Raw genomic sequence first — 26,533 nt, 5'->3', positions numbered from 1 at the left:
GATTCAGGAGTGGGGGGGGGGCAAACAGAAATGAATGAACAATAATTATTGTTTGATAGGAAGTTTGCTAATAGAGTAATTACACATTAAAAGGAAATGTATGCCTCCTAATTGGGAAAAAAACATATTGTGAGATTACATTCTAAATAGTAGGTTGATTGTGGAGGAAGCGTTTAAGCCAATTCATTTTTAATGTATTATTAAGGGAGTCAACGTCAATGAAATTTAAGCCACCCTTACTAAAGGAAATTAAAATAATAGATTTTCTAATATAGTGAGTATTTTATGCATCTTTATTTGACCTCGAAACATAGCAGATCCCGCCTGTTCATCAGTTAACCAGCAGATGTCAGTAAACGTCAGTTGACTCACAGACGGGCGGACGCGAAGAAGTCGCTGAGTTCTCGCGAGATTTGAGTCTCTGATCGTTATTTGAAAAATGGCTGCAGAAGCGAGCGGCGCGTCAGTGAGTGACAGAGATACAGCAGAAGGGTGAGAATCAATGAAAATATCTGCATTAATTCATTAAAATGTTACTCGAGCATCGCATTCATCGATACAACAGCGTCTAACAGTCATTATAACATTTACAACATGAGTCTGTGATGATAAAAACACTTTTTAACTAAATAAACACAGGAGCTCACTGAAGTCAAGTGTTATGATGAAGTGATGCGGTTCATTACTCGTTTTTATGCGGTTTAATTTAATTATGTGTGTTTTTTATTTATTATGTGGTGTTTTAATATGTTAAACTCAATAATTTAACTCTTTACGTTTTTCTGCATGTACTCTTCATTCATGGTTTTCTTGCATTACGTTAAGCCTGAATTGTTGATAATATTCATTAGCCCATATTAGATTTATTCTTTCGCCTGTCCTCCCTGTATGTTTGTAAGGGTTTGGTCAAAACAGTTGCTATTTACTTCACACTGGTGTACAGTTTTTATCTCATTTTCTCATGTGTGTCTGCAGAGATGCTTCATTTGGAGATTTGACTACGAACATGGAGACTGAGTCTTCAAATGGCAAAGACACTATGGTATGCTATTGTTTTTTGACATGAAGAATTGGATACTAAAGGTATTTTATCATTAAAATAAAATCTAAATGGACACTATTTGCTCTCCTAAAACACATTATGTATTGCTAATCCGTCAGTGGTTTTTAAACATTGCCTTTAAAGGGATAGTTCACTTAAAAATCAAAATCCTGTCATCATTTTCTCATCCTTATGTTGTTTTAAACCTGTATGAATTTCTTTTTTCTGATGAACACAAAAGAAGATATTTTAATAAATGATGGTAAGCACATAGCTGATTGTAAACATTGACTTCAATAGTAGGAAAACAAATACAATGGAAGTATTGTGATAAATGATGAAGAGGATATTTTGGTAAATGGTGGTAAGCACACAGTTGATGGTACCCATTAACTTTAATCATATTTGTTTTTCCTACTATGGAAGTCAATGGATACAGTTAGGGGTGTGATGGATCACATTACGTTTTTTGAGGCACGGATCTAATCATTTTTCGGATCGGCAATAAAAGGGGGTGGGAAAAATCTAATAACAAATAAAGAAGTTGCAAACATTTATAAAAAATGAACAAAGTTGCACATTAAGTAAGGTCTGAAATTAGCATTAAGTACAGAAGTCGAATCAAATGAATCATGACACTTTTTTTTAATAAATCAAATATAATTATTTTTAAGAGAAGTGATTTTCTCTTTGTCTTGGGTTGTTTGATTAACGTTAATGACACAGACTTAAGTAGGTTAATTTAGGTTACTGTCTCTTTAAGACCAAATAAGCAGAGACTGGTTTCTGACTCTAATATATACATACACAAATGTTTTATTAGAAAAAGAATACAGTGGAGATAATTTTTTTATGTGCCCTGTCAAGAACAGATAGATTTTATGTTCGCTTGCTTTTTGAAACTCGTCTCTCCATGTGTGCACTTTTGAGTGCCCTTAAACCCACACGCACTCACAGACTGAGGGCGAATTGCAATCGGCGCAACATAAACATTCGCTTCACAAAAAAACGTTACGTTGTTTTTCATTGCTCTATTCAACCGCACGTGCGTTTGTGCATACAAAAAGCTGCTCACTTTAGTGCCTTTTTGCTGTTAAATAGCTTAAAATCACTTGAATGTTAACATTTGCAAGGCTTTGAAACACTTGTAAATGATTAACTTTCCATATTTAAATGTGCGTATTAATCCGCGAATGACATGAGAGGCAAACCGGGTGTGCTTACCATCACTTAATAAAATATCTTCTTTTGTGTTCATCAGAAAAAAGAAATTCATACAGGTTTAAAACAACATGAGGAGGAGAAAATGATGACAGAATTTTTGAGGGAACTATCTCTTTAAAATCTTTAATCAAATATGAAAATTTTCCACCTCTTAAGTGACTTTTTGGCTGATGTCACCAAGCCCCAGGGTTGCCAGTTCTACGTAACAAAATCAACTCAAAGTCCATTAAAACTAGCCCAAAAATAGCACAATGACCTTAGGTCAAACGTCAAGACTTAAAATATGCCACTCCCATACCTAGAATACATATTTTACATTCACTTCATGCAATACTCACAAATTCTTCTTGAAGGCATAGTTCACAGAAAAATGAAAATTGTGTCATTTACACACCCTCATGTTGTTCAAAACTTGCATACATTTTTTTTGTTCTGATGAACACAAAAGAATTTTGAAGAATGTGTGTAACCAAGAAGATCTGGGGCACCATTGACTTACATAGTAAGAAAAAAATAATACTATGGAGGTGAATGGTGCCCCAGATCTGTTTAACAATTATAATCTTTCTAAATATCTTCATTTGTGTTCAGCAGAACAAAGAAATTTATACAAGTTTGTATTAACATGAGGGTGATTATTTAAAGAAATATCCCTTTAAAAATCACTGTATAGAAGTTATTATAAACACAGTCTGATAAATAAGATCATGATGTTTTAAGATGGACAGTAGGTTAACAAAATCCTTACCTGCGTACAAATAAAAACAACCAGGGGTAAACCGTTGACTTGGCGATGCTGCCAAGCCCTCCTATATCTCAGTATAAGTTCCAGTAAATATAATTTATATATATCATCTTATATCCAGTTAAGCATTCATCACATCACACTACAGAAGAAACATTTAAGAAAAGTATAGTTTCATGTTACTGTAAAGCATGATTTAGGAGATTCTTGAAAACTTTATTAAGTCTCACATGATGTGTTTGGATGTTTAGGATACAGCTGGTGACAGTTCAGAAGCGGCTGATGGACAGATGGGTTCAGGAGACGATGAGAACGGCCGTCAGTTGGGTGATGTGGAGTTGCAGTGCGCTCTCTGTATGAAGTGGTTCACAGCGGACACTTTCAGCATTGACACGGCGTACGTTTTTTTTTCTGTAGAGTAATCACATCACTTTTCTCTGATCTGTCTGAGGTGTAAAATAAAACCATGCACGTTTATTAACAGTTTGTCTTTCTGTCTCCGCAGAACTTGTCTTCCATTCATGACCAATTATGTGTTTCATTGCAACGTGTGTCATCACAGTGGAAACACTTATTTTCTAAGGAAACAAGCAAGTGAGTTAGCTTGCTGATTAGTATGTGTATGTGTGTGTTTGAGATTGCATACTGCCATGCTTTTCATATTTACGTATAGCCAATGACATTTGACAGCTGTTCATCCGGAGCACTCTGGAGAGAATGATGCATATCCCACAATTCACTGCGTTTAGCTTAAACTTCCAGAAGAGTTTTATCACCATGATATTATAAACAAAATAGGATTTAAATGCAAATTTTGATGTTTCTGAGGTGATGACTGCTTGAGTATCCAAGTGAGGTCATTAAAATATTTATCATTGCATATTGTTTGGCTGTGTACAATACTGTTGGCCATTTATTATCAATTTTCTCCAATGTTGAATATTTTTTGTCCACAGATTTAAAGGAGATGTGCCTGACCGCTTTGGGGAATCTTACATGGAGGTCCAGGACTCAGGACGAACATCCCAAAACAATGTTTTCTAAAGACAAGGTAAGCTAAGTTTGGATATTCAGACGAATTTCCCCGATATGTTTGTCGTGTTATGGATTCGTTAGAGTTATAATATCTCTTTTACAGGACATCATTCCCTTCATTGACAAATATTGGGAGTATATGACGACCCGTCAAAGACCCGGCAAACTCACGTGGCCAAATAACATTGTCAAGACCATGGTGAGTCTATTTGGGTTGTTACCTGAAACACTTTATTACCCGTCTGTGTTTTCTTTGACTTTTAAAATGTTTAAGGCTGACGGTCTGGTTTGTGTTGATCTCAGATTAAAGAGCGTGACGTTTTTCTGGTGAAGGAACATCCAGACCCGGGCAGCAAAGACCCTGAGGAGGATTATCCTAAATTTGGTTTGCTTGATCAGGTACAACCCATGATAATTTCATTTTATTATCTTGCTGTATAGGTATAGTAGTTATATTTGTGATGGACTGCTAGCAAGCGTTGAAGTATATACTCTACATTATCTGCTATTTTTTTAAAACAGTATGCACATTACATTGTTATGTGACCTCACTGTAAATACTGTATACCCCTTATTGAATTAGCACACCAGTCAAATAGAAATGTTCAAATAACAATTAAATCGTACTTCTGGTCCAATGTAACATTGGAAATAAAAGATCGCATTGCATTGTGGGATACAGTATTTCACACAGCGTTCCTTGATTGTTTTCTGCTGGTTTAGGCTTGTAAGGCAGGCCTGGAAATTGCAACTATTTTGGTCGCATATTCTCCTGAAATTTAATTTGCACGCCCTCAAAATATATTTGGGAGCGTTTGTGCAAGTGCAAATGATTGTTGTTGTGCAATCTGTTTTAAATGATTTATTTTTGAGCAACATTTGCAAATACTGTGGAATAATTAGTGAACGTCTCATAGAGACCAATGAAACATTACACACGTGACTGTATCTGTTTTTAGCATCGTAAAAACATAAAGTTCATATTCATGCTGCTGTCAGATTAATTTTTTTGATAAATTTTTTAGTGTTTCATTGAGAAATGCTTTCGTTAAATACAAACTGACATCCCATCAAAATAAAAGTCTGTTAAAAAAATATTACTAATGTATAGTAAAATCTGCTTTAAAAATAATGATTTTACATGATTACAAGTAATATAATCATGTAAAATCTGCTTTAAAAATAATGATTTTACATGATTACAAGTAATATAATCATCACCCTCAAAAGATTTGTACCTTTATTTTATATTTAAACCAAGTTTTGTTATGCAGCCCTTTGACAAAAAAAATAAAAATGCAATGTTTTGATAAATTTGTTTTATTTTTATTTAATTTTAGAAAAGGTAAATTATTTAATTTTATGAATTTAGTTGATTAAATATGTTGTTTGATAGGTGAAATTTATTTAACCATTAAAGAAAATGACAAATAAAAATACAGAATACAGAAAAATAAAAAACTGAATTTAGAATATGAATTGTTTTATAGGGCCTCATAAATTTACACGTTTACGCAATAAGATTTTATTTAAAAATGGGCCAAGCACAAGTCAAGTGTGTGGCTAATAATTTAAGATCAAGCTTGATTGTTCAAGTTTTTTAACTTTAGGATTAAGTTGTGGTGCTTCTATAATTAAAAAAAATTTTTTGTTGGTGCTTCAAACTTTTAAAATTGGGATCACCTACATACTACATACTAAAAAAGTTAATTTTAAGCCATTCTGAACATAGCCAGAGTTTAGTTTTACCATGATCTTAATTGTGTTTATTGTCCCGTGACTCACTCAGGATCTGGGTAATATTGGACCATCATATGACAACCAAAAGCAAATGACAGTCCCAGGAGCTGGAGGTCTGAACGGTAAGCCAGACTCCACTGACATACAGAACTTCAACTTGAATATTTCATTTTGTTAAGGGAATGAATTTAAAGCTGTATGTTGTATTCCAGGTGGATCAACTTTTCAAGGTGAATATAAAGCATTTTTTGAAATTAAGCCTGATGCTATTAAGCTTCGTCCCTCTGCTTTGCATTTATTCTCAGCACTTTTAATCAATCTGCTTGCTCCTGTCGGGCACCAGCTATCTATCTACAGCCTGAATGTCGATTCATATTTCTGTGTGCTTATGCTGCAATTGATCCAAAATCTCACTTTCTATCCTGTAAACTGCTTTATCCTGGTGTGTTCGCCAAACGCTTTGGCCATTAGATGAATCTCAACCCTTGTTTATCCCTCAGCCTGGCTGCTTCACCTCTCTGTGTTCACAACTAATCTGTGTTTTTGTAAACTGACCTCTCAAACTTTTATCCAAGCATGTGAATGTTAAATCTGTCACAGCAGATGTTTGTGTGAGGTTTGATCAGGAGATCTTCTGTCTCAGGTGGTCTTCCAGGAGCAGCTTCAGGTAAAGGCAGAGGAGCCAAACGCAAACAACAGCAGCAGCTGGACGGGACGTCTGCAGGAACGGCCAAAAGAACACGCAGGTACGTCTGATTCAGATTAATACTTATTTGTGGATGTAATTTACATCACTGTGATATAAGTGATTAAAAAATCTTGTTTAAAACTCAGCTTGAGTAAAGATCTTGAACAGATTTTTTTGGGTAAGATGTTACTTTAAGATCTAAATGGTAATGTAAGGACATGGTGTATAAATGTAAGAAGTTTATTTGATAATATTAAATAGGGCTGGACCATATGGCCAAAATTTCTATCACAGATGTACTTCTAAATTTTGGTAGATACAATATAAATCAGATTACGGTATAAATGTTACTGCAAAAAATGCCCACGACTAGAGCTGTCCCGATTATGAAATTATGAACGATTAATTTCCTGTTTTAAGGCTTTGACGATTATGAAGTTTTTATTGTCTGTTTTTTTTTTTGCTTTGACATTTAATTCTCATACATTTTTTTTTGTTTGTTCATGAAATACTTTTCACAAATTGTTGTGATTATTTAAATTAAATCTTTTGCAAGGTTTATCTGGCAGTAAATATTAATACACATAACACGCACTGTCTCGTTTATACAGGCGCTGCAGCTCCCCCTTTTGTTTTTTAGGGAGATGTGCAATCATTGCGGTGATTGGAAATCATCGCGATGAGGCGATTATTTAATCATTGTGACAGCCCTACCCATGACTGACGAATGTCTGTACCTACAAACTTCTGAACAAACGAATTTGCCAAGTCTATGAAGCTTCCTCCTATAAAACAATATAGTATTTAAAAAAAATTGTATAAATAAATCGATGTTCATCTTTAATTTGTATTTAGCCTTCATACAAAATTAAATGTAAACTCCCATTAGCTACGAAAGACGCTAAGGGAGCGCGCTTTGGAAGAAAGAAGCGCCTTGACCCCCATTTAATGTGTTTTTAAACGTGAAAGGCCACGTGACGCTGTAATGTATATCGAAATATCGGAAATATGTTTAGAAACCATATCACCGTTATTGAAAAAGTATACAGCGAAATATATTAATATTGCATTATTGTCCAACCCTAATATTAGCAGGGCTGTTAATCAATGATATTTTTATTATTAATTATCATTTCATAATCACATGTTAAAATTTGCTGAGAAAATCCTCTAAAGGTGATTCATTTGAAGGCATTACATTACTCTGTCAAATAACAAAACCATTGGATAGACAAAAAGTGGCATAAGACATCAATAAACATTATGGGGTGGTTTCCCAGACAGGGGTTAGATTAAAATAAATGTAAGAGCTGTCCAAACTGAAAACAACTTTACATATCTTAAAATACATCAGTGCCCTTTGTTTTGCCTCAAAATGCACACAAGTAATGTTTTTATTAAGGCATGTTTGTTAAAACTAGTTATATTTCATAATTAAACTGAGGCCGAGTCCTGGTTTAGGATAATCCCTGTCTGGGAAACCACCCTTTATTATTGATGTCTGTTTCAGGTTCATGTAAAGCACATTCTTGCATTGTGCCTCCCCTATTTTCATATCTTTACTTGTTGTTGTATATAGATTTATTTAATTGAAGAATTGTATATATTATATAAATATTAAATATAATTATTATAATGATTTATTTCATTGGCCAGAAATTTGACAAACTTTTTTCTTCTCTTCTCCGCAGTGACCCCCTGTTCTCCGCTCAGCGTTTGCCGCCTCATGGGTACCCACTTGAGCATCCGTTCAACAAAGACGGTTATCGCTACATCTTAGCAGAACCGGACCCTCACGCTCCCGACCCTGAGAAACTGGAGCTGGACTGTTGGGCTGGAAAACCCATTCCTGGAGATCTGTACAGAGCGTGTCTGTATGAAAGAGTACTGCTGGCCCTACATGATAGAGGTACAAGAGATTTATACGATGATATTAACCTCCATCCAAGTGTTTTCATAAATATGTATATGTTGTGATCACATTGCATATGTGGGATGCAACCGGATATGATATCACGGGATAAAGTGTTGTTTTATTCACGCATCATATTCTGACGTGCATGCAGCGTTATTGGTACAAATTGAACTCTTTGTAAAAATATTCACAGCTCCACAGCTGAAGATCTCAGACGACCGATTGACGGTAACCGGAGAGAAAGGTTATTCTATGGTCCGAGCGTCTCACGGTGTCAGAAAGGGAGCGTGGTATTTTGAGGTCACTGTGGATGAAATGCCTCCTGACACTTCTGCTCGACTGGGCTGGTCTCAACCTTTAGGTCTGTATGATTTCTTTAAAAGCACTCGTCAGCTTGATACAAAGCTAATGTGTGTATATGTTATGTGATTTTTTTTCTCAGGTAATCTTCAGGCTCCTCTGGGTTATGATAAATTCAGCTACTCGTGGCGCAGTAAGAAAGGAACGCGCTTCCATCAGTCTATAGGGAAACATTACTCTGAGAGCTACGGTCAGGGGGACATCTTGGGCTTTTACATTGCCCTGCCCGACGACACGGAGACCGCAAAGGCTTTGCCAGATACTTACAAGGACAAAGTAAGAACCGACAAATTTGCTTGTCAATTTAACATGCTTGTCACTTATGCAACGCATACTCGTAATGTGACCTCGCCATTTAACCCATCCCAGTGAATAATGAATAGTGAACACGCACACACCCGGAGCAATGGGCAGCAATCCCAGCTCCTGGGGAGCAATTAGGGTTAAGCCTTGCTCAAGGGCACTACAGTCGCACTTTTGCCATTGTACTTTTGTCATTGTTACCCAATTCAAAATAATCACACAGTTTGAGTTCTGATGCGTTTTTCCACCCCTTTTGATTTCCAGGATAAACTCTGCCCTGATCATTGGCTTCAATAGTTGGGAATAAGGTTGCATAACGATTAATTGCGAATAATTTATTGCAGAATAAAGTTTTTTTGTTTACATAATAGGTTTGTGTGAACTGTGTATAAAAATTGTGTATATATAAATATGAACACATGCATGTATAATTTTAAGAAAAAATATATATTTATATATTAAGTATTTATATTTATATATAATATAATATAAATTAAACATACATATATAAATGTATATACACATGTAAACATTTCTTAAATATATACGTGCATGTGTGTGTGTGTATTTATTTATACAAAGTTATTACACACAGTTCACATACATTTATGGAGGACAAAAAATTACTTGAGTGTATATAAATTAATAAATAATATAGATGCATGAATAAATAAGTAATTAATTAAATGCAAAAATAAATAAATGTAGAAATAAATAAATAAATGTAGAAATGCATAAATAAATAAATGAATGAATAAATAAATGCATTAATAAATAAGTAATTAATTAAATGCAGAAATAAATAAATGTAGAAATACAGAAATAAATAAATGAATGAATAAATAAATAAATGCATGAATAAATAAGTAATTAAGTAAATGCAGAAATAAATAAATGTAGAAATACAGAAATAAATAAATAAATAAATGTAGAAATGCATAAATAAATGATTAAATATATAAATGCATGAATAAATAAGTAATTAATTAAATGCATAAATAAATAAATGTAGAAATAAATAAATAAATGTGGAAATAAATGTAGTGGTGCAAAAATAATAAAATTAAAAGTTGATACATTTGTCAAAACTATTTTTTTCTGCATTTAATTCATTAATTACTTATTTATTCATGCATTTATTTATTTAATCATTTATTTATTTATGCATTTCTACATTTATTTATTTATGCATTTAATTAATTACTTATTCTTGCATTTGTATTTCATATTCATACACTTGCATTCGTGTATTTATTTATTTATTTATGCATTTGTGTATTTATTTATTTATATACACTTAAGTCATTTTTTGTCCTCCATACTACATATATGATATATACTACAAAAATCTTTATTCTGCAATAGATTAATCGTGATTAATCATTATGCAACCCTAGTTGGGAAGAATTGCTTTTACTGATTATATGCCGATATATCGCTGCATCCCTAATATGCACCCTTTGCATATTAGTAGTCAATGACCTCAGTAGTTATTGACTAGTTACTAGTGGCAGGTGGAGACTTCAAAATATGTGTTCCTTGCGTCATGTGAACCATGTGCATCATGTCAAAATACGTGCTTGCTGCACAGGCGTCGAAAGGGTTTATGATAAAAGAGACGCTAACGCTCACAAAATCCTCACAAGATACTAACTTAACACTAAACTCTGGCAAACGCAAGTGTCTCTTTTATCATAAACCCCTTTGAAGCGTCTGCACCAGGCACGTATTTTGACATGAACCATGGTCATCACGCGTCATATGACGTGCCGAACACATATTTTCAGATGACGAACCACATGTAAATACATGTTTTGACGAACTTCACATCGTGCGCCCTCGAAAAATAAGTCACTGACCGCCACTGCTAGTTCTTGCATATTAAATAGCTGTTAAAATAATTTGAGCTTTAACATTTCTGCATTTGTGTACTTTAGGCTTTGATCAAATTCAAAAGCTACCTGTACTTTGAAGAGAAAGATTACGTGGACAAGGCCGAGAAGAATTTAAAACCAAACAGCAGTAGTCGTGTGAGTGTTTATTGCACAACATCTGATCAATCACGCTTGCATGTTTTTTAATGATGATGTCATTACCGATCCATAATGTTTTTGATTCTTTTGCTTAGATTATATTTTACAAGAATGGAGTGAATCAAGGTGTGGCGTATGAGAATCTGTATGAGGGGATGTATTACCCGGCCATATCCCTCTACAAGAGCTGCACTGTACGTAATACACTCCTCTTCCTCCTCCTCCTCTCCCTTATCTATACTCTCTGCTTGTCGAATTCATTTTGGGATGTTAGATGATCAGATTGCTGAAATGTGTAGTAAACTGTGTAATCAAATCCCTTGCTGTTTCGTGTTAAGATGTTGCCTTAAAAAGCAGCTCCCTATGTGGCAGCATGGGAAATGACAAGGGGTTAAAAGTGTATAAAAAATACAATACATTGTGTATGGGTCAAAATTATCGTTTTTTATGCCAAAAAATTATTAGGATATTAGGTAAAGATCATGATGATATTTTGTAATAATAATATTATAAATAATTTATATTAATATATCAAACTTTATTTATCAGTAGTAATATTTATGTGTTGCTAAGGTCTTCAGTTCGAGCACTTTAAAGGCAATTTTCTCAATAATAATTTTTTTTGCATATTTAGATTTTTAAATAGTTGTGTATCGGCCAAATATTGTCATATCCTATCAATTAAAAACAATTAAACTTTATGACTGGTTTCATGGTCCAGGGTCACAAATGTGCTTCTATGATGTGTAAAATAAATTAGTCGGCATATTTCTTGAAATGAATAAATAAATGTAGAAGTATAGAAATAAATAAATACATGTAGGTGCAAAAATAATACAATTAAAAGTTGATACTTTTGACAAAGAAATATATTTATTTATTTATGTCTGCATTTATTTCTGCATTTAATTAATTATTTATTTTTTTCTGCATTTATTTATGTTTGTTGGTTATAGTGTTTGTACACTAGATGGTATCAGGTCTCCAGACTGAAGATGTTATAGTTTTAACAATTTTTTTTTTCAGGTGTCTGTTAATTTTGGACCTCACTTTAGATACCCACCAAAGGACATCAAGTACCAGCCGGTGAGTATAAAGCAAACATTTTACACCAGATGTTTTTGTAACATTTAATAACTTTTCCTGTAGGTGCAAAATAAATGCATACTTAATAAAAATACCAAAACCAAGTCAATTTATTTTAATAATATGCTTCTGAATAAACTGTGCGTGTTATACTGATGACAAACATGTTTGCCTTTGAACCACTGTTCCTTTATTGGCTGACATCATCAATGTTTAATGTTAAATAATTAAATGGGATTATTCAGGCATTGTGATAGGCTGTTGTTATGTATAGCAGGGTAACATTACAGTTAATAAATATTACAGCAATAAATGGAAATAAATCTGACGTTCATTCTCCACGATGCATTACAAATGTCTGTCGGTGTTTAAGGTTCAGTGCACCTATTGTCTATATTTGTACTAAACACATTATTTTACTGTATTGTACACAAGTATGGATTATTATTGTGTGTTCAGTGATTTGTAATATTTGTTGTTATTGTATTGTGTCATTAGATCAGTGATATGGGATGGGGTGCCGTCATTGAACACACACTGGCAGATATGTTGTACCACGTTGAGACTGATGTAGACGGTCGACGCAGTCCCCCTTGGGAGGGTTAAACCAACCACCTTCATCTAGATGACAACACAGATGCCAAATAAAGTCTCGTGCACGAGCATGTGCTCATAAACGGTCACCACGCACAGAGTTTTTTCATGCAATAATTTTTTTTTTTTTATAAATCAAACGTAATATTTTCATCATCAAAATCTTGCATGCATGGGTCGTATTTCAATATTGTTTAAACTTGATATCGAAAACAAATACAACTAGAATTCGATGTTCATGGATGTTGTGTTTGCAGGTTTTGTTTCCTCATACTGCAGTTTTATCTTGGTATACGTCACAGTATTTTATTTCCTGAAATCGTTTGAGTGACGTGTGCAGTAGTGCAGAGTCTCTTCCTTCTTAGCTAATGTAAACATTTAAAGTCTTTGCTTGACTGTACATTAACCCTGTTCAAATCTGAAGGTAATACAGTTGTGTGTGTTGAACCAGTAATCATATGTTTCTGATGCATTGATTTGATGTTTTTTGTTAATGTTTGTAGTCATTTAAATAGATGTAAAATTAAATCCTTTTTTACACTCTTGTTTTAATAAAGATCTAAACAGATTTAGTTTTCACAGTTTTATTTACATCTATTCAGAGTTGTATTCATGTGACCGGACGCTATTTGCACATTCACAGTCATATATGTAAAAAAATACATGTGTACAAAACAACTTAAATCAATTAAGCTTTCTATTATAGGAAAATGGTATCAAATCCTGTAGATTTTAGTAATATTTAAACAATGTCTGTTTGGAAGCCACCGTTTATGTCTTCAGTGAGATGTTTCAGATGTTTTCGTTCCTCAAATGAAGTTCATCCTGAATCAGATCCCTGACTGGAAGGACAAATGGGCTCAGCAGATCGACCCCTTCGCTACAACAGACAGAGTTCATACATTTAATGTTTTTTTTTAAGTGAAGAGATATAACAAAATATGTTTCGCTTCACATCTAAAGACCTTATGAGTTGGTTTTATGAAATCACTGACACAATCTGAAAGTCTCACTGTCGAGTGTTCCCAGAAATATTATTAAAGCGCACCTATTTTTAAAAGATGTAATATAAGTCTCAGGTGTGCCCATAATGTGTCTGTGAAGTTTCAGCTCAAAATACCTCACAGATTATTTGTTGTATCACGTCCAAAATGCTCACATTTGGGTGGGAGCAAGAATGGGCTTTTTTAATGTCTGTACCTTTAAATGTAAATGAGCTACAGCTCCTCACTTCCTTAAAAATAGACAGTGAGTGATTTCAGTTAAAAAAGATTTGATTAATAAAGTCTGAGACAATATTATCTAGTGGACAAAGTAGAATTAGCTAAGGGTGGAAATGCAGGACTTTAAGTGGGAGGGGCTTTATCAGTGTGACCTCACATTGATAAGAGAATCAAAATGGCATGTCCAATGAGACTGCTTTGGTTTAATGAGGATTAAAAAAGAAGGAGCGAGTGGATTTATTTCATCGTAGGTTGTTTGTGTTCACACGCCTTGTTAAAGTGGATTTTGTGTTATAGGTGCCCTTTAAAACGCTTCAGCATTTAGTTCTTAATTCTTAAAAAAGAAGTGTATAAAAGGGTTCATTACCCGTCTTCCAAAGATTCTGTTCAGTAGCCGATGTGGGGCGTAATCCGGTGGACTCCGATTAGCTAGCTGTGGATCAGAGCCGCTCAATGAGATCACAATATTCCGGTCCAGATCCGGAGTTCTTGTCGCTCCCGGACCAAACACGTTCAAGTCCTTAAAACACCCAGTTTCAATCATCTATAGAAAAGATTATAAAGTTATTTTTATGGTTAATAAAGATTTATAAGTAACATTGTACAAGAACTAAACTAGTTTTTGCTTAAATTGCTTAAGATTCCATGTGAAACTTACTCAAAAAAGTGGATGCAAAAATGATGCACTACATCATTTATTTTTTAAATGTATCGAGCATTTAATTTTTTTGAGTGTATGAACTAACAATGAATAATATCCCATACAGCAAAAAATATTTTTTTTGGCCAGAAATACGTTTGTGTAAATATATGCTATACATTTTGTAGAAAGTAAAGCTTAATTAAATATATTTTTATTTAAAAATATATAGTTTTAAATGTATTTCAGGGGCAACAAATACATTTCTAATTTTAGATACATTTTAAATACATATATTTTCCTGGCCAAAGTATAAAATATAAAAGTATAATTTTGCAAAAAAAAGTATATTTAATTTTAATCTTTTCAAACCTATGTTTACAGATGCTGTAACATACAAAGTTTTACTTCCAATGTGACGTAAATATAAGTGCTTTAAAATATATTTTGCCCCAAAAATATATTTGTTAAAAGTACCTTTTTGTAAACATCTTTCAACATATCTTTAAGTGAATATATTTTTGCCCATTTTTGTATATTTATAAATATTTTTTAAATTATTTTTGAAAATATATATTTTTTTGCTCTATTGGACTTCTCCAGCATTTATTAATCTTAGTTAATGTTCATTTTAACGTTTACTAATACATCTTTAAAATCAAAAGTTGTGTAACCTACTAACTAACATAAACAGCTATTATATTTGTTAGTTCATTTTAGATATGGAAGTAACTAATGTTAATAAAAGAGAAATTAGTTTTTTAGATATTATCATTTTTGTTATGTCCTTATACTTCATTTTGTTATTCTCTAAAATTAAATAATCCTTTGACAAATCCCGGAGACATTTTCTGTAATCTGTGTGTGAAAAGAGCTTAATATACAAGTTTCAATTGTTACATGTTTTCTTAGGAATTGAAAGTTTCACTATTCAGTCATGTGTAAAATCTCTTTGTTATAATCTTTCTCCAGGAAGTGCTCAAGAATGAAATAATAAATCAACACAGACAGCGCAGCATTTTTGTTAAGTCAACATATATTTTTATGTTACTTTAACTTAATAAAATTAAGTTAAACATTTCTAACTTGTTAAGTCAACTCATCATAGGTCAAAACTTAAAATAGAATGTATGTTTATGTCTTTTAACTTCAATTGAATTCTGTGTTGCTTATTTATTAGTTTGTCTCGCTTTAAACATCCATGAACATTACAGTAACATCAACTTCTGATGTCACATAAACAACGCAAAATGTCAACACAAGATGACACAACGAGTTTACAGTAATCCTCGACTGTGCGTTTACCTCATTCTGCCAAGGCACGGCCACACTTCCCGTGTTAAACTTAGTGTAGAAATCATTATCTGTCTCATTGAGGATCACTCCTTTAACAGTGGAGAACTGATCGATATCCAAGACATCTGCACAATAAACAGCTCTCGGCTGAAAGAGAGAAGAAAGTTGGATGAGAAAATAATGAATGTAATGAATTCAGTTTGAACATCAGGACTCACATCAGGAACAAACGGTGGTTTCACGCGGCCGGCCTCCAGTCTGGTGAAGTTGATGCTCTTGAAGAACGGATGAGCTTTAATATCTTCACATCCATTCCCAGACATACAGCCCAGTCTCTCCTTTGGGTTTTTGGCCAAAAGCTTCAATCAAACACAGATTTGTTATTGAAAATAAGAATAAATGATGCAACCAAATATTTACTTTTTGTTGCTTTTCATTACGATTATGCCATCAGTACAGGAAAACAATAGAAGACATAAATGCTGTGTGTTTCTGTATTAAACAAACTAATACTGATAAAAAGATTGTAATAGATCTGTGATATGTGGATTGTGCCCATTTACCAGAGTATAAAATATGGCCTTACGCTTTTGCAAATTGATTTCGTATGCTCATCAAACTTTTCCCCATAATTTTCGGTCATGTCCAGAACTCTCCTCTCCATCTCTTCTCTTGACACTCGCTCTTTGTGGATGCGAAAAGGAGGATTTCCAGCTGTCATCTCATAGATGAGACACCCAAGACCCCACCAGTCCACACTTACACCGTAGTGTTTGTTACTGATGACTTCTGGAGCTAAAGACAAATCATCAAAATAATACTTTAGTTACACCACAAACAATGCTGCTTAAAATGAAGTACAAAATTGTGATCTCCAAAATGTTTTTTACTTTGATGTGAAATGTGTCCTGGACATAATTTCATGAGATTCTTTCCATTAGCATGTTTATCAGACCAACTTATTTGATTTCGAGTCCAGATTCAGCTTTATTTGGATTACATATCTGGTAATATTTCATAAAAGTTGAATTAGTGAGTAGATTATTCATACCCATGTAACCCTGCGTGCCCACTCTGCCTTTCACAAGTCTTTCCTCTTTTAAGATAACAGCAAGTCCCAAATCAGATATCCGGATGTGACCTGTCAGACAGCACAATCTACATTAATTTACTAGGAAAAACGGAGAAGGAAATATTTACTTTATTTCCATGCTGCCGGCTACATAGCAACACTTTCATTTTCAGGCATTATTTTCAGATTGACATTTTAACGACTGTTAGTAACTGCTATTGTTAATAACCGTTCATGTAAGTAAATGAAAATTGTGACCCTGTCTAATAAATCCAGGCTACAGTCTCAAAATCTAATGATGAAAAGCATCAAAGTTAGATTTTTAATTATTGATTCTACTTTAATTTCAATCTTTGATGAGACTTTACTCAGCATGAAGTTAAAATAACTTATGCAAGTCAATTCAATTTTAAGTTTTGGCATGTGATAAGTTGCCATAACTTATGAAATTAAGTTGAAATTGTTTAAGTTTTTTTTAAGCCAAAGTGACAAAAATATATGTTGATTTGACAAAAATGCTGCATATTTTTTTACAATGTATGTATTATCAAGGTTATAATTTTACAAAATGTAGGATGATTTTAATGTAGGAAACAGTAAATACAAAAAATCTTTGCTGCCCAAAACATTTTTGTCAACTCAATAAAAGTTATTTTAACTTACAATTTTTTTATCTTGGCAAGAGATGTTATAACTTTGTTACAACTTATAAAATATAGTTGAAAGAAGTCAACTTCATTTTATAAGTGATAGCAAATCATCTCTTGTCCAGACAAATAATAGTAAGTTGACATGACTTAAAAATCTGAGTAAATTAAACAAACAATTTAATATTTTGTTGGGTTTTCACAAGCAATACAAACCTCTGAGTCTTGTACTGCTTGCATCGATCATTTGAATAATATTTTATTATTGTAAAACAGTGTTTAATGCCCTTCACATGCCCTTAATGCTTTAACAATTTCCTTGTTAGTGAATGTGAAAAAAGTTTTGGAGAAATGTTTCCTGGTTTTGAATGAACTTCATTTGAGCCAAAAATAGAACCCGTCAGGAAATTTGAGAAAGTAAAAAAGGTGGAGAAACACGTTTGGTCAGATTAGTTTTTTGTTTTTAAAGGATGTGTACATACCATCATCATCCAGCAGTATGTTCTCGGGCTTTAAATCTCTAATAGGATTGAAACACACCATTATTAGACCGACTCATTCTGTTGTCATGTTATTCACGGGCAAAGTTTCTAGAAAGTAGGTTGGGTCATTCTGTGTTATGGGTTTTCATTTGTATTGGAAATATCACAAACGTACCTGTAAATAATGGACTGTTGATGAAGGTGATCGAGACCGCAGAGGACCTCAGCAGCGTAAAATTTGACTCGGTCTTTCAAGAGCCCCTGTGGGCCCATGTTATAGATGTGAAACCTCAGATCTCCTCCGTTCATCAGCGTCAGTACCAGACAAAGAGCTTCTTTAGTCTCAAATGCGTACGCTAAACTGACCTATAACACAACCACAGCAATATCTAAAAAAAAATCTCATTAATAAACCAGTGAAAAATCTAAAGAAAGGCTTTTAGGATTTTATTTTTATGAGAATGAACCTTTGAGTTTTTCATGGGGCAGTTTCTCGGACAGGGTTAGGTTAAGCTAGGATTAGTCCTTAGTTATACAAGGACATTTCTGTAGTTTTTAAAAATATACTTTACTAAAAACATTACTGGTGTGCATCTTTAGACAAAACAGTGGCACTGATATATTTTAGGATTAGCTGTTTTCAGTTAAGACAGCTCAGACGTGCATTTTAATCTAGGCTTAAGCCTTGTCCATACGGCAATTTAAAATATATTTCAAAATAGCCAAAAAATATATTTGCTGAAATATATTTACAAATATGTTTATGTATATTTTATAAATACATACATTTTAAAGCATTAAAACATATATTTAGCCCTCCATATATTTCAATCCAGGGAAATATATTCACATCGGATTAGAAAAAAACTGTTTTTGTTACAAACCTGTAAACATTACAGTTTTAAAAAGGTTCAAATTAAATATATTCTTACCCTCAAAAATATACTTTATAAAATTAACTTGTATTTAGCATATATTTGGCAAAGAATACATTTTTGCCATATGGGTTGTAAAAAAAATCTAAAGTTTAGTTTCGTGTGCTCATATGAAACTTTCGTGTGCGCATGTGAAACTTTAAAACTTTAAAAGCGAAAGTTTCACGTGCGCATGTGATAGTTTCACGTGAGCACGCAAAAGTAAACGCGATAGTTTCACGTGCGCACGTGATAGTTTCACGTGAGCACGCAAAAGTAAACGCGATAGTTTCACGTGCACACGCAATAGTTTCACATGCACACGCAAAACTAAACTTTATTTAAAGTTGAAGCTTCAGGTCCCCTTAGGGGCTCCGTACCCTTGAAAAACATTTTGAAATATATGTTGATATATGAAGGTTAAAACTAAATCTATTTCCAAATGTCAAAATATATTCAATTGAGCTTTCTACAAAATGTATTTAGCATATATTAAATATATATTTTTGGCCAAAGAAAATAACAGCCTCATGCAAAGCATTTTGGGAACCAGAAATCCTCATCAACCTTTTTGTTTTTCCTTCAGATTTTGGTTTACAGAATGGTTTGCATGATGCTGTTATTTTAGTTTTATTGTTTTTAGAAAACAGTAAATCACACAAAAAATGACTTAAGCTGGGTTTACACAGACTGGGTCACAAATGCACTTGATTGTGGTGAAAATAATATCACAGTGGTCCTGAAATAAAGCTAAAATATCCTTTCTTATTTTTATTTCTTTAGATTCAGAGAGACATTTGAAGAAATATTGCATTAACTGGGATGTTGATGATAAATAACTCACCACAAATCTGCTGTTGACCCTTTCTAAAATCTGCTTCTCATTGAGGGCCATCGCTTCACCCTTCTGTTTCTTCACTCGCTTCTTCTCCAGTTTTTTACAGGCGTACATCTTCCCCGAGGCTCTCGCCTGATACGCACACACCTGCGACAACAGACATCTTACTGTCCCATCAGTCGAATCTAAATTTCAGTGCTGGATAACTAAACCTCCTTACACTCAAGTGTCCTTACCTCTCCAAACCCTCCTTTCCCCAAAACACGGTATTCTCGAAATGTGTCTCTGGTGATTGGCCGTCTGTGGAAGAAATTTCACAGTTTATACAAAACATTTTTATACAGTAACATATCTTTTTAAAAAAAATCATCATTTTCTTATCCTCATTTTGATCTAAACTTGCATGAATTTTTATTTCTCTGATGAACACAAAAGAGATATTTTGATAAATGATGGTAAGCACATCTGATTGTAAACATTGACTTCCAATAAAGAACTTTGAACTTGAACTTTAACCATTGACTTCCATAGTAGGAAAAACAAATATTATGGAAGTATTTTAATAAATGACGAAGAAGATATTTTGATAAATAATGGTAAGCACACAGATGATGGTACCCATTGAATTTCGTCGTATTTGTTTTTCCTAAGTAAATGGTTACAATAAACTGTGTGCTTACCATCATTTATCAAAATATCTTCTTTTGTGTTCTTCAAAATAAATAAACTTATACAGGTTTAGAAGTAGTACAACATAAGGATGAGAAAATTATGACACATGGGTGCACTTTAATCTAGATTTGAAACACACATGCTTGCAAGCTAGCTAAGAAATCATATTAAAGTTTGTGGTAAAATTATCAAGATAATGAGATCAAATCCAGAAGGAGATTGAAGCACACAAGATACATAAATAACACTGTAAAAAATGTGCTATATTTATGCAGCAGTTTGCCAACTTACTGTAGATTAATATTTATCTCAACCATTTGTTCAAAGAAAAAATAATATTAAACAAGTTTTTGTCTTGACAGAATAAAATAATTAAAAACAGCCTCATGCAAAGCATTCTGGGAACCAGAAATCCTCATCAACCTTTTTCTGATTTTGGTTCCCAGAAACGCTTTGCAAAATGCTGCACTTTTTTAAATAATTTTTTCCTGTAAGGATAAAGTCTTTTTAATGTTTAACGTTCATTTATTTTTTAACAAACTGTTAATAACATAAATAAATAACATCAATTTAACTACAGTAAGTTGCTGCCAAACAGCTGGCAGTAATACTGTCATTTATACAGACATTTTAACAGTGAAGGTACAAAAGTTTTTCTTTTTTTTAAAGTACACTTTGTACCTCAAACATAGTAATAACTTTAGAAATAGCTCTTTAAAAACCCCACAACAGTAAATTAAACTTTGGACAAAGTTGCACACAAAATAATGGATAAACACACATAAATGAGATATCTGTTTTACCTCTCAACCATCTTCCACTGCAGAAAGCGATCAAAGTACATGCTTTTCTGATACTCTGTGAATGGATCTCCACTCAGATACTCATGTAGGGCTCTTTCAGAAAACAAATGAAATCATCTTTAACTTTTAAACCCATCAATGATGACAGACACATGTGCAAAGAGTCATAAACGCTCATGAAACTGACTTTTCACAGTCGTTGAAGATGTCTTCAGAGGCGTCAACCTCCAGGTTGTATTTGCAGATCTGAAGTTGGTTGGATAAAATTTCCTTCACACTGTGAACAAACTGAACAGATTTATGAACTCACAAACGTGTTATATAGTTATAGTGAATTGATAGAAAAGTTATGTCCATAAAATAATTGAGATATTTCGTTTTAGATATTCATAAGAAAAGTACCTGTGAAGTGAGATACTTTGTGACAAGTTTATTGCCAAAGTTATTTCTCTTCTCATCAGGCGTGACCTCATATTCTTCCTGAGAGATAAATGCATAAACAAATCAACTCACATCACAGACAAATTGCTCCATGGAGTTAAATGAATGAGATAATAAACAATTTATTATCAGGCCATATGCATGCGTGATTTAATTCCAATGTTGAACAGAAGATACCATTGAATCCATGAGGTCAATGCAATACTGCAAATCAGGCTTCGTTGCACAGAAGAGTCGAAACAGTTGTTTGCCGATGGGCTGCTTCACACAAAGACTGTCATAATCTCGCTCTGACAGACAGAAAAGAAGACAGAATTGATTGAATGCATTTGATCATTTTTCTTAAAACAACTTACAAACAAGAAATGATAATATATAATATTCGTTTCTATTAGGGATGCACCGATATATTGGCCAATAATCGGTATCCAACTATTGGACATCGGCAAATTGTTTAAAAACAGCCGATTATAATCTGAAGGATCTCAGATCTCACAATGTGTGATTATTTTATATAACAGAATTGCAGTTTGTACACTATGCGCTTTTAGGATTTCATGACATCATAATTGAAAACTATCGGTAGATGTCATTTTTAGACATCGAATATCGGTATCGGCATGCAAGTTTTGTATTTGGGCATCGCTAATACAAAATATTTGGATGCTTTTCCAGCATCAGGCGGTTAAAATGCTTTTCAAGATATTTCAATCCATTAATATCTCACCGATGGTGTTCTCCAACTGTTTACACTCATTTATGTGTGGGAAACGCAGAAAGTCTCTCCATTTTCGGCTTCTTCCTTTGCGTTTTCCACCATTGCCTACTGAACAACATTAGACAGAAATAAAAAGAAAATGTTATACACCTTTAAAAAAAATTTTTTTCAATGCAATTATTACATGCTTTTATGCCCACGAGGATGTTTTTTTCTCCGAAAAGTGTGCTCATAGCTCAGTTGTGCAGCATTGTTTTAGATGTGCAAAGTTCATGGGTTTGTATCCTGGGGCAAATACATACTGACGAAACAGACACTCTTTTCAACAAAAATAAAGATGCTTCACGATGCCATAGAAGAAACTTTTATGGCTTAATGGATCAATAAGAAACCTTTCACATCCAAAAATCATTTTGTTTCAAAAAAGGTTCTTTAAATAATAGAATGGTATGAAAGAAATGACTTTATGAGCACTTTAAGCACCTTTATTTTTTAAAGAGAAGTTGCTTTGGATGAAAACTTTTGCCAAATGCATATCATGTAAAATGTAGGAAATCATCTATGTCGGGAGGCTTTAAAGAAGCCAAATACTGATCTGAGGAAGTTAGAGTTATCTTCTGAATCTAAAAACAATTGGGGGACTGTTTGGTAGGGCTGTCAACCAGTGTTGGGGGTAACGCATTAAAAGTAACGTGCATTACGTAACAATATTACTTTTCTGAAGTAACGAGTAAAGTAACGCATTACTTTTTAAATGTACAAATTAATATTTGAGTTACTTTTTTTTTTAAATAATGCAAGTTACTTTTTTAGTTTAATTAATTTGGTAAAAAAAATGCATGTAATGAATTAAACTAAACATAGTAACATTATGCACTTTATGCGTACACGCCTGTGTGGGAATAGTTTGAGTCAGAAACTGAGATGGCAGGCCAGAGCTCGACATTTTTGTGATGAAATATGCAATTTCTGAATGCAGAACTTTTCAGTCATAAAAAACACCTGCAAGGCCTGAAAGAGATCAACCCTCAGCCAAGAAAAAGTAACACAAAAGTAACTAAAAAGTAACGTAAGCATTACTTTCTATGAAATGTAACTAAGTAACGCAATTAGTTACTTTTTTTGGGAGTAAGTTCATGCATTACTTTTAAAAGTAACTTTCCCCCTAGGATCATTCATTTATTGAGTATTATTTGATGTTGATGTTCCCTAAAAGCAATTGTTTACGCAAACGAAAAGTGAATAACAACTACATCCCACCAAAGCTTTCATAAGTGGCTGTTAAAGCTAGACATGGAAATGAATGAGCTGTTTGCTGTGTTTACTATGATATTAATGTGTGCAATCTGTGTTGTGTTTAAACACCGGTTTGTTCACAGTAAAAATGAAAAAAAATCTACACCTTCGCAACATGAACCTGTGCTAAAAATAGCTGTGGGAATGAAGCTATATGGATGATGGAGATCAGGTATTGCGGGCCACACCTTTCAGCTAATGCAAGATGTGTTATATATTCTCATGTTCAAAAAATAAAACATATATAGAAGAGGCTTCATCATCTGAGTAACTACTGTATGAGACAAATGACTAATTAACTCCTTAATTACTAGGGAGTGTTGACAAAAAAAGTGTTTCATTTTGAAATGTTGACAGAACCCGTATGATGGGTTAAAAACAGCAACTAAATCTATATTTAGATCTCAGATAAAGCTGAATTGCAGGTTATACAGACACACACACACTTTGTGTTAAGTTAAAAGAAGTCCGACCTGTTTGTGATGCAAGAAAAGTATGACGTTAAATACATTGTATATCAGCTTTTGTCCGACGATGAGTATTCTAGTTTAGAGGTATAGGGACAAATGAAAATATGTTGAATGTGCTGTTTCCAGCTTCATCCTACCTATTATTTAGAGACAAGACTGAAAAACTTTTAAATAGCTTTTCATTCAGTGTTTTGAGTCACTGTGTGTCACAGAATCAGATGTTAAAGTATTTACTACAAATTTCAGTTGAAATGCGTCTCAGTGACAAATACAGATAAGCAGCACAATGGTTTGTGGTTACCATGTTTTACACTACCCATGTTTTTTTATTGTTTTAACTGTAGTAAACCATGGTTAATTTTTGTAAGGGTTTTTTGGTACCAGTTGGCAGCTATATGACTATTATTTTAAAGGCTGATATGACAAATGTAGCCCATAATAAAGCCCAAAAAATGTATATGAGGTCACAAAAGAGGCATGCTGCCAATTAGAAAATAATTAGGCAAGAAAATTATTATAATCTTTATTAGTCTTTAATTAAAAAAGTTTAAAATTGAGAAAGCAGGTCACACCATGGGTCATGTCAACCTTCCAAAAGTATTTCATGTCAACTACATGTTCATACAATATCGCTTTCAAGTTCATTTGGATTGAGGTTCTGTACTTTTCTTAGTTACTATGGCAAAACTAACTTTGTCTACAAGCATATTTTTAAATTCCTAAATATACTAGTCAACATTTGAAGTGGATCAAAACAGTTGATAAAAGTTGTCAAGAACAGATATTGAGTATTGAAGACAACTTTTATGTAAGGTTTTGATCCACTTCAAATGTGTAATTATCATTGTTTATTTATCAAACTGGTGAAAAAACAATACATGAAATATGAATTAATGTTCTTACCTTCTCGTGCTTTAATAAGTGCACAGTTTGCTACCATTGATTCAATTTCCATCTCTGCAGTGTGTGCCAATGCAAAAGTCAACCAAGTTGGGATTTCTGCATGTATTTCCCTCTTCGTTCCTAATGTGCATTTAGTGATCTCATATTTCTAAAAAATAAAAAAATGATCCATGCATGTTATTATAAAGACTTCCCGCGTGTGAATTTAATAACGAAAATGTGCATGTTGTTAGAGTAAAGTCATTCTTCGGCAAGTGTTCACTAACAAATGACGAGACTCAACTTACTTGTTCTGCATACATCAGTTCTGATGCGTGTAATCTCGTTTCACCGGTACAGGTGAGGCTGCGTCACTACTGTAAACTGTGACGTCACGCTTTCATTATAAACAAAATATAACTCCAAGACCACGTTCACTCGTCGCAATCATACCATTTCAGAAATTTGAGAAAAATGATTAAATCTGGCATTAAATAGTGTAGGCTACTTTAATTTATAAAAAGTATATTCTTTCTAATCAACCAAATTATTTTATTATGTTCATTACAAATAATTATCAGTGATTATATCTACGACACAGTATAATTTCCTTATAGTAACAGGACAATTTAATCCACTTATCATTTTTATAATCATAAAAAAACAATGTGGTTCCAGATTAGGTTCATTTCTGTGCTGTAATGTAGTTTAAATATATGAATATATCATGTAATTGGCGCCACCATCTGCTCTTCTGTGATCGTAGCACATAACAGACAAATCGTGTATACACCATATATGATATGACATAGAAAGCTTTTCAAATATATACAAATTATATATCTATATGTATTTTAATAAAAAAAAATAAAGGGAATAAAAAACGTCTTGTTTTTTTTAAAGAAATCGAAAATAATATTTGGATTAAATCCATATAGAAGGATCTATAGTCAGATATTGATTTAAACAATGTATTACTAATGTAAAAGTGAAGAACAACACTATATGAATGGCAACGTTTTAAATCACCTTGAATAAATTTGAATTTTATTACATTTTTAATGAGGCAAAATAATGGAACTTGAAAAGCCACTTCTTACTGCAAGATATAATTGAAAGAAAATTGCCTAAACTTAAAAACTTCACATAAAATAATGTTAAAAAAACATATTAAAGTCACATTAGATAACTTCACAGCTTCATTTGAACACTTTTAATAAACGCCCAGGTGAATAAATCCACTGGAATACCGTATGTCGACGTCAACCAGCGCTCTCCGAACAGCCAATCCGATGCCCTGCTTGCAGTACGCGTCAAACGCGCCAACCAATCACATCGAACCAGCAGCAGTCGCCCAACGTCATTGGATACCGG

The 26,533-nt window shown here is 33.2% G+C and overlaps 2 protein-coding genes across 3 annotated transcripts; one reads left to right on the top strand and one right to left on the bottom strand.

The window, feature by feature from the left end:
- The first annotated feature begins 408 nt into the window (after positions 1 to 408).
- On the top strand, positions 409 to 12,892 carry ash2l (ash2 like, histone lysine methyltransferase complex subunit). 2 transcript variants are annotated; one of them, XM_065264049.1, is made up of 17 exons: positions 409 to 492; positions 976 to 1,042; positions 3,263 to 3,408; positions 3,517 to 3,605; positions 3,968 to 4,062; positions 4,150 to 4,245; positions 4,350 to 4,445; positions 5,836 to 5,908; positions 5,999 to 6,016; positions 6,430 to 6,532; positions 8,166 to 8,383; positions 8,583 to 8,750; positions 8,832 to 9,025; positions 10,990 to 11,082; positions 11,181 to 11,279; positions 12,112 to 12,171; positions 12,670 to 12,892. In XM_065264049.1, the coding sequence occupies exons 1-17, from the start codon at positions 440 to 442 to the stop codon at positions 12,775 to 12,777; spliced, it is 1,776 nt and encodes a 591-aa protein (XP_065120121.1). In that variant the 5' UTR covers positions 409 to 439; the 3' UTR covers positions 12,778 to 12,892. The 2 variants fall into 2 exon arrangements, with proteins under 2 accessions (XP_065120121.1, XP_065120129.1); XM_065264057.1 differs by lacking the exon at positions 5,999 to 6,016.
- A 441-nt stretch (positions 12,893 to 13,333) lies between these two features.
- On the bottom strand, positions 13,334 to 25,462 carry grk5 (G protein-coupled receptor kinase 5). Its single transcript, XM_065264037.2, has 16 exons — positions 25,181 to 25,462; positions 22,521 to 22,619; positions 21,971 to 22,083; positions 21,755 to 21,832; positions 21,540 to 21,640; positions 21,353 to 21,445; positions 20,114 to 20,177; positions 19,884 to 20,024; positions 18,301 to 18,491; positions 18,126 to 18,163; positions 16,976 to 17,065; positions 16,511 to 16,719; positions 16,143 to 16,283; positions 15,934 to 16,071; positions 14,356 to 14,532; positions 13,334 to 13,645 (listed from the first exon to the last, which is right to left on the bottom strand). The coding sequence occupies exons 1-16, from the start codon at positions 25,230 to 25,232 to the stop codon at positions 13,586 to 13,588; spliced, it is 1,785 nt and encodes a 594-aa protein (XP_065120109.2). The 5' UTR covers positions 25,233 to 25,462; the 3' UTR covers positions 13,334 to 13,585.
- Between the last annotated feature and the right edge of the window lie 1,071 nt (positions 25,463 to 26,533).

Source organism: Paramisgurnus dabryanus, chromosome 10, assembly GCF_030506205.2.
Source record: "Paramisgurnus dabryanus chromosome 10, PD_genome_1.1, whole genome shotgun sequence".
NCBI lineage: Eukaryota > Metazoa > Chordata > Actinopteri > Cypriniformes > Cobitidae > Paramisgurnus > Paramisgurnus dabryanus.
Note: the sequence above shows the minus strand (reverse complement) of the source record. Positions and strands in the feature narration are given on the sequence as shown.

What these genes read in the sequence shown, in the direction of transcription:
- ash2l (XM_065264049.1), top strand. Translation starts at nt 440, where the DNA reads ATGGCTGCAGAAGCGAGCGGCGCGTCAGTGAGTGACAGAGATACAGCA. An exon ending in ACTTTCAGCATTGACACGGC is followed by an intron (nt 3,409 to 3,516) that starts GTACGTTTTTTT and finishes CTGTCTCCGCAG; the next exon opens with AACTTGTCTTCCATTCATGA. An exon ending in AGGACATCAAGTACCAGCCG is followed by an intron (nt 12,172 to 12,669) that starts GTGAGTATAAAG and finishes TTGTGTCATTAG; the next exon opens with ATCAGTGATATGGGATGGGG.
- grk5 (XM_065264037.2), bottom strand. Translation starts at nt 25,232, where the DNA reads ATGGAAATTGAATCAATGGTAGCAAACTGTGCACTTATTAAAGCACGA. An exon ending in CAAAGTATCTCACTTCACAG is followed by an intron (nt 21,641 to 21,754) that starts GTACTTTTCTTA and finishes AAATCTGTTCAG; the next exon opens with TTTGTTCACAGTGTGAAGGA. An exon ending in CAGTGGAAGATGGTTGAGAG is followed by an intron (nt 20,178 to 21,352) that starts GTAAAACAGATA and finishes TTTCTTCCACAG; the next exon opens with ACGGCCAATCACCAGAGACA.